This window comes from Pithys albifrons, chromosome 3 (genome assembly GCF_047495875.1).
Source record: "Pithys albifrons albifrons isolate INPA30051 chromosome 3, PitAlb_v1, whole genome shotgun sequence".
NCBI lineage: Eukaryota > Metazoa > Chordata > Aves > Passeriformes > Thamnophilidae > Pithys > Pithys albifrons.
In genome coordinates, this window is record NC_092460.1 from 49,121,150 (window position 1) to 49,129,152 (window position 8,003).

The 8,003-nt window shown below is 48.9% G+C and overlaps 1 protein-coding gene across 1 annotated transcript; it reads left to right on the forward strand.

Moving 5' to 3' along the window:
• The first annotated feature begins 3,730 nt into the window (after positions 1-3,730).
• LGALS1 (galectin 1) lies at positions 3,731-7,447 on the forward strand. The gene is made up of 4 exons (XM_071551747.1): positions 3,731-3,834; positions 5,408-5,487; positions 6,656-6,827; positions 7,239-7,447. The coding sequence occupies exons 1-4, from the start codon at positions 3,826-3,828 to the stop codon at positions 7,380-7,382; spliced, it is 405 nt and encodes a 134-aa protein (XP_071407848.1). The 5' UTR covers positions 3,731-3,825; the 3' UTR covers positions 7,383-7,447.
• Positions 7,448-8,003: the final 556 nt, after the last annotated feature.

The following is an 8,003-nucleotide window of genomic DNA, read 5'->3' on the forward strand; positions in this document are numbered from 1 at the left end:
CACTCAGGATGCCCTTCCTATTGCTGCATCCTTCACAAGCAGTTTGGGGGCAGATCTTCCCTCTTTTGCTTCAGACACTTGCCTGACTGGGCTACTTATTTGGCAGTTGCCAAACCACATTGGTTAGAGCCACCCAACTGCTCAACCCAGCGTTTCAACTTAACCCCAAAACCTGTAGTAGCTGGAGTCCAGCCCTCAGCACACAGGACCAGTCTGGGTATGCTGAGGCATACCAGTGCCTATCAGCTAGACCAGAAGGCATTCCCTAAATCAAAGTTACTCACAATGATGAAACTCACTTTTAGCAATCGTGTTTCCTTCTTCAGCCTAAGCTATATTACAGCTTGGAGGTTGGGAGGTGTGAGGATGTCCATGAGGAAAGTTGTGAACTTGAGAAAATGTGCCATCTCAGCATGGAGAGATCAGCAAGAGCTCTTTGGATATCAGGGACAGTGTAGGAAGAAGCCTGAGGCCCTGGAGAAGAATTAACAATGAACACCATGAGCACTCCTAGGTACAGATGGGAATGGTTGGTCCCTCCTATGGGAATGATGGGTCACAGACAACACTGAGGATGAGTTCAGGCCCCAAAGGCATCAAAAGGTTTTTGAGAACTGTCTGGGATAGCTCACTGTACAAGGACAATTTGCACTTTCCAAGGACTAGTGAGCAGATGGGGATATTGTGCAAGGAAAGGCTAGGGAGAGGGCAGCAAGTCACTCCCAGAAGCCCGGCTGTCTCTGAAGCACAGGCCACACTGGAGGTGCACCAGTGTGGAACGCCTACCCTCAGCATAGTACATGTCTGGTGGGATCTCTGCTGTGATTTCTGGCCTTGCACACATGTGCTGGCTGTGAATTTGGTCTGTTCCTGCCGTGGTTGCTGGCTCTCCTACACGCCTTTTCCTGGTCCCATCCTGTCCAGGTCACAGTCCCTGTCTGGAGAAAGCAGATGTGGATGCAAATACCACCTGCCTTACCTTCATACCCAGAGGTGATGCACTGCTGAAATACTACCTCAGAGTCATCACTCTTCTCTCCACACTTGTGCCTCCCTCTGGCCAAGAGTTTGGCATGGACAAGGGCACTGTTTGCAGCAACAGGATCAGGTCCAGCCACTCCCTTTGGGCTCAGCAAAGAAGATCTTGGCTTCCCAAGTTACAGTGCAGATCAGTGGCTCTCCATCTAACACAAAGTTAGGATTTGTTATGTGATGTAGAAAAGCTTTCCTGGCAGGAAGAGTGGGAGAGAAGAGCCCTGTTCCACTGTTGAGTTTCCACATAGCGGAATAAGCCCATGACACCAAGGTCTGCTGTGATCTGTCCTCATCTTCCTGATCTCCACCCTTTGCAGATCAAATGGGTACTAAGCTGCTGGCACATCCCTAGCTGGCTGACCTCCTGCGTGCTGATAAGGAAGAAAGTGACAGGAGGTAAAGATTGCCAGCTCTAGCCAGCCTGGCTTGCCCTTCTCAATCCACAGTGACTCTTCTTACACCACATTGCTCCTGAAAATAACAGAGAAGAACCTCTATGTCTTCAATGTGGTGGAGCAGGTGCCAGTACACCTGGGGACACCATCCCTGCCTGGTGTGCCACCAGGGTGAGCAGGGACCTTCTTTCCCCTAAATTCAGCCATACCTTGTGATGACAGTGATGCTAGAGATCTAGATTTTGTCACCTTATCATGGTGTCTCCAACTCAGAGGTAGAAAAGCAGACACAACATTGTTCTGATGGAGGTGGCCTGTGGCCTACAGCCAATGGAACACCCCATGGCCCCCTTGGTTTTAGCCTGTTGTGCTAATGCCATTTAATTCAAGGTTCCTTGAAAGCTGGTGGAGACACCTGAACTTCCATCAGAAAAACACAGGCTGCCCGAGGTAGACTCAAGTCTGAAGGCTGAATTTCCTTGATGTGAATAGCCCTTTGAGCACCTTTTCTGGAATGGTATCCCCTCCTTTGTTACCATCTTCTATTCATTAGATGGTCTCTAATCTTGCCAGCAGCATTTGGAGGAAGGTCCCTGAACAGGCATGACTCAAGGACTTGATGGCTGCTAAGGCCAAGAACCTACTCCACACCTTTTAAATGGCCCCCTCCATCTCTGTCTCTAAGTGAGCAAATATTTACACATTCCTCTTTCCTGTCCAACATTTCTTGCAAGGGAACAGTCCCTCCTAATCCAGTACCTAGACTATGGCTCCAGCAGCAGGTCATGTACTTGGAGAGATATCTGGTGTTCAGTCTAACAAAGTCTTGGATTTGAAAGGAACTGATTTAATTACACACATATCCTAAGCAGAGAGAAGGTGACTCTACTTCCTTTTTCACCTGGTAGTATGGAGCACTTCTTGTCCTATACCCCATGATGCCTTGATCAGGCTCAAGGGCTGAACCCCAAGGCAGGTTACCAGAGGGAGGAAGAGGGAGCAGGCATGTCAGAGCAGAGAAGACCACTTTAGCCTTTACTCCAGCCCCCTTGTGTCGTGGGGCAATCGACAACATGGCCAAAGTCTGGGACCTGGCCCTGCGCTCCCCAGCTCTAGCAGACAAGAGAGTGTCCCTGCTACCTCTGCTGGTATTGATGGCACCAACTGGAAATGCCCAGGACTGCCAGCCTCTGAGGTCATACTCAAGGCAGGTAAGAGGGCTGGGGACTATCATATCCTCAGCAGAGGGGGAATTTATGGGCCTCACAGAAAAGAAAGAAGAAAGTGTTTCAGTGAGTTTCAGTTCTGGGCCTCTTAAGGAAATCACAGAGCGTCTTGTGATTTAGAGAAAAATATGCAAGACAAGGAGAGCTCTAAGCCACAGGCTTGGCACATTGCCTGAATTTTTCCCTCCTCTTTCAGTGTAATTACAGTTGAGCCACGTAGTAATTGGGTAACTTTTTCCAAAGGAATCCTTTCACCCAGAATGAATCATACTTGCCACAAAGAGAACATGGAGGCAGATAAAAGACATGCAGGTCCTATGGCTTATTGTGATAGAAGCATTTTGCCCTTATCATCTTCTTCCTCAGTCCCCCAGTTGTGTTCAGGGTGGGTGCAAGAGCCAGGCATGGAGTTTTCCTGGATAATCCCTCCCCAACCTTCCAAGATGGCTTCCTCCTTGTTTGCTGTGCTCTACAGCCAAGATGAACTGGATGGTTTTAAGAGTGTCCATGGATTCTGTAGAAAAAGGACTGCTTTCCCTCCTTTTGGTTCCTGTACCTACAACAGCGGGTGGTTCAGGGCTGGATCACCAGCTGGGCAGCCTCTGGGGACAGAAAGGCTTGATAGTGCAGCTGGGTGACCCTGGATCCAGACTCAGTCCTCTGCTCTTGGGGTTTCCCCTGGACCACAAAGAGTTTCGGAGGCACTGTGTGTGTTCAGTGACATTTCTTCTGCTCCAGACAGCCCGAGCTGAAGAGCCCAGTCCTCCCCCCAGACCCTTCCTGCCAAGTCTCAATCCATCTGACCATTTTCCATGTGGGATAAAAACCTTGGATAGTAAAACATTCATTGTAAACTATTTTCCATTGGATTCATGGCCACACACAGCTGGATCGCATCCTGGAATGGCCTGCAGCCTGCTTGAAATGGTTGTGCTACAGAGTCTGGAGAGAAGGCTGAGTGAGGGTGGGAGGAGGCAGCTCTGCCTGGTAGACCCTCCCTCGCCCCCAAAACCAAGCCCAGTCACCCTTCCCATTGGTGCATGGAGTGGAGAAGGGCTGGGACAACTCAGCTCTCCATCTATTTAAAGGCAAGGGTGGGGCTTCGGGAGCTACTTGCTCGGGACTCTTGCACTTCGGTGGAGAGGAGCAATATCCTGCAGAGCAGCACCATGTCTTGCGTGAGTAGAGAATGGGATGAGGCAGCTTTGATGGACATGATGCTTCGTTATTGGGAGAGCGGGGAATATGTTCGCTTGGTGCGAGGGTGCTTGCACTGTCCTACTCCACTGTACATCAGCCCCTGTGTCAGAGAGTCTGCTAGCACTGGGTGCCTGCTGCTGGAGGGAAAGATCCCTGCTGCACCACTACAGAGTGAGTGGCTGCTATTTGGTGTTCTGACAGGAGTGGTTCTTTTAATCTGCAGGATCCCTTTGGGAAGATACCTGGGGGGTCCTTGCTGGGTTGTGCTCTAATCTGGGGTAACCTGTTTAACAGCAGCTCAGCTCTGGGAAAGCAGCTTCAGTTATCTTTATTGCTGTCTGAGCATCTTCTCTGGGCAGCCTTGCTGGTTGCTTCCTGGCTGAAATTTTCATTAGTCACTGCATTGTTATTCCTCTCCTTCTTGGAAGGAATGTGCTTTATTGAAGTGTTCTTCTGTGAATTTCAAGGACTACAGTCAAATATCTTAAGAGCACATGTTGAGATAACAGTGTCAGCCTCTTTTTAGAGGTGCCCAGTGACAGAAGAAGGGGCAACAGGGGATGGGGCAATAGTCACAAACTGAAATACAGGGAGTTATATCTGAATATAAGGGAAAACTTCTTTACTATGAGTATGGCAGAGCACTGGAACAGGATGCCCAGAGGGTTTGTGAAGTCTCCTGCTCTGGAGATATACAAAATCCATCTGAGTACAACCCTTTGCAAACTGCTCTAGGTGAACCTACTTTAGAAGGGGGGTTGGACTCAATTTCCAAGGTCTCTTCCAATCCTAACCATTCTGTGACTGCTGGAGAGATGCTTATGTCAGAAGAGTGATTACACTACTTTGATTAATTTATCTTTCATTAAACTGAGGGTGATTAAGCAGGGGTTGTCCAAAGTGCAAGTTTATTTATTAAAGTGGAATGGGAAACGATTTTCAATATTCTTGGGATCTTGCCTCTGCTATGATAGCAAATGAGTACATATAGGTTTGACAGGGTATTTTAGTCTGTACAGAGAACATGGGGGAAGGTGTATATGTGGAGCAGGAGAATATTCTTGCAGGTGACAAGCTACAAAAAAAACCCAAAAACCAAACCAAAACAAGCCCTTGGGAGCTGGGAAGCAGGATGACTGAGCCCCTGGACCTGGGCAAGGCTTGAAGTTCAAATATAAGCGAGAGGAAGGGACTGGAAGCTCCATCCCAGCTAGACTAGTACAGGATGGTGCAAGACCCATAAGGCACATGGGTGTGTTTGGGATGGGGTGGGTGTAATGGGACAGTGCAAGTACACTTCATGACTGTGAAATACAGATACACTAATGAGAGCAGCAGGAGAAAGGTTGGGAAATTGGGCAGGTGTCTCATGTGACTGGGGTAACTTCCCTGGGATATCCCTGGTGCAATGCCCTATGGGAAGGGAGTTTCCCTGTCTCTCCGTGGGTCCAAGGCAATGCATCCTCTTGCAAGGCAGCAGGGAGAGATGCCAAGTCAGAGCAAGTGAGCCAGCAGGTACTGAGCTAATGTCTCTGCCTCCATGTTCCCCAGGGACCAGTGTGCACCAACTTGGGTCTGAAGCCCGGCCAGCGCCTCACTGTCAAGGGGAAAATCTCACCAAATGCCAAGAGGTAAGCTGTGCTGTGCTGCCCAGGGATGGCCAAGGCACACACTGAGTTTTCTGCTGCTGGTGGGGGACAAAAGGAGTCTGTCCCTTGGATAGGAGAGGAGATGGGGTTAACATCAGCAGTGCTTCCCAGTGAGTCATCACCTAATGCACATTGCAGACACAGTACTGCCAAGGGGCTAAGCCAAAGCAGATGTGAAGCTCCAACTGCAGGCACTGTGACCACATCCTCTCTAGTGCAGGGTAAAGGCAACAGAAGCTGTGTCTATACTGAGATTTGGGTTGATACCATCCACTTAGCCACATCCTCTCCCCTGCACGAAGATGGCCTAGGAGCAGGGGCACCATAATGGTGGAGTTACATCTCACGTGCTGGTGGGGAAGCAAGGAAGTAAAGTGGTGAGCAGTGAAAATGTATTCCAAAATGTACATTGGGAGTGGCTGGGGCCCCTACTGAAGCCTCTGCAGCAGTCCCAAGCCCTTGTACAGGCTGGTGGGGCCTCAGCCACTGCTGGAGCCCATAGCTGCTGTACCAGACTGGTAGTGTTCCAGGAAACAGGTCCCAGCATTTCCCCATGCCTTTGAAGTTTAATGCTGTTGGAGTGAAGCCTTTTAGGCTTTCTCTTGCCAAATAACATGCCTCCTCTCTTCTCATCTGGGTAAGAGGCCTGGAGGCAAGTTGGACACTGCAGCTGAGGATACTTTGGGATAGCTAACCACATGGTAATTATTTCAGCTGCCTGCAGGATGGGGAGAAGACAGTGGCTGTCAAGCAGGAGGCAGCACCAGCTAACTGTTTGGGTCTGAAAGGATATCTATGGAAAGCAACTGACACCTTGAGAACTGCTTTGGGTGCAGGATAACTCCCTGTTCAAGGTTCTGTGCTGAACCATTCTCTTGTAAAAACTTTGAGGAAACCAAGCGGAGTGTCTCCCAGGGATGACACTCTGGAGCCCATCAGCCCGGGAGAGAACAGTACCCCTTACTGCCACATCACCACCTTTTTAGGGAAGCTGTGAAGTTTAGCAAAGGGTTTATCTTAGGTTACCCTTAGCTGGGCTTAAAACAACACCCAAAGATGTTCAGTACTATGGTATCATGTTTCTCATTGCTGGGGATTTTTTAATTTCTTTTTTTCCTAGCAGTGTTGATGTCTGTTTTTATCTCTGCAGCTTTGTGATGAATCTGGGGAAGGATTCTACCCACCTTGGACTTCACTTCAATCCCCGTTTTGATGCTCATGGTGATGTGAACACCATTGTATGCAACTCAAAAAAGGTGGAAGAGTGGGGTGCCGAGCACAGGGAGACTGTCTTCCCTTTCCAGAAAGGGGGCACAGCAGAGGTGAGGCATGCATATATATACATGCATATCTATACTCTCTGTATATGCTCTGGTGAAGGGAGGGTGTTTGGCACAGGACACCCGGCTGCAGGGGCTGACTCAGGGCTGTCTGTATGGGAGGTAGCTGGCTTCTCTTGCTTGGCCAGTGCCACCACTTAGAGCTCTGAGCAGTGATAGAGGGTGGGGATCAAATGTGCAAGCTCCATCTGGCTAAAAGCGGTGTTATACTGAACGGAGCAGGGAAGAGGTATCTCTTGGAAGACCAGAATAACACTCCTGCTGTTGAAGAACAGGTTATGCTGCTGAGCAGGTTCACCCTACAGAGTGGAGGGTGGTACAGCAATGCTGGATAGGCGAAAGTCTTGAGAGTGTCTTGATGGAAACTTTCTGACTTTTCTGTTTGTCTTGCAGATCACTTTTGGTGTCAACCAAAATGATGTGACAGTCTACCTACCAGGCCACCAGTTCACATTCCCTAATCGGCTTGGTCTCTCCGTCATTGACTACTTTGATACACAAGGGGACTTCACACTCCAGTCCCTCAGCTGGGAATAACTTCCTCTGATGCCTCCATGTCAAAGATACAGAAAAAGCAATTAATAAACAAGTCTTTTGGTCTAGTCAGTCTCAAAACCTAATTTCTTTCATATTCCAAGTCCTCATGGGCTGGACATCTTACTAGAGAAGTGGGTGAATGAAGGTAGCCAGCTTTGTTTAGGTATCATAAGTCATTGCAATTGTGCCAGCCTTGGCCCTTAAAAGTCATGGATGGAGAAGAGGATGAGGGTTAAATATGGAAGATGGAAGGTAAAAAGTCCAAGGAGATCCTCAGGAGGAAACACTGGGACTAGTTTTGACCGGGGGAGAGAGTGAAAGGATCCCTTAGGCAAAGTCATGTACTCTTGTCTAGACTGACACCTTACCCTACCTAAATAAAACCAGCTAATTAAATCTATGCTAGGTAAGCCTGGGAGGGCATGGAGTGAGGGAAAGGTCCTCAGTTGTACTAACTTTGGCTGTACCCATCTGAAGAGGCTGGTCCAACCCATGACAGAGCTCTGCTAGGTTGCCTTGGCACATCATGCTACTCCATGGAGACAGCAGAAGAAAAGGCTGCCTTGCTGGGTGTGGCAGGGTGTATAGAGGACTCTCCATCCAAATCCTTCCTTCCAATAA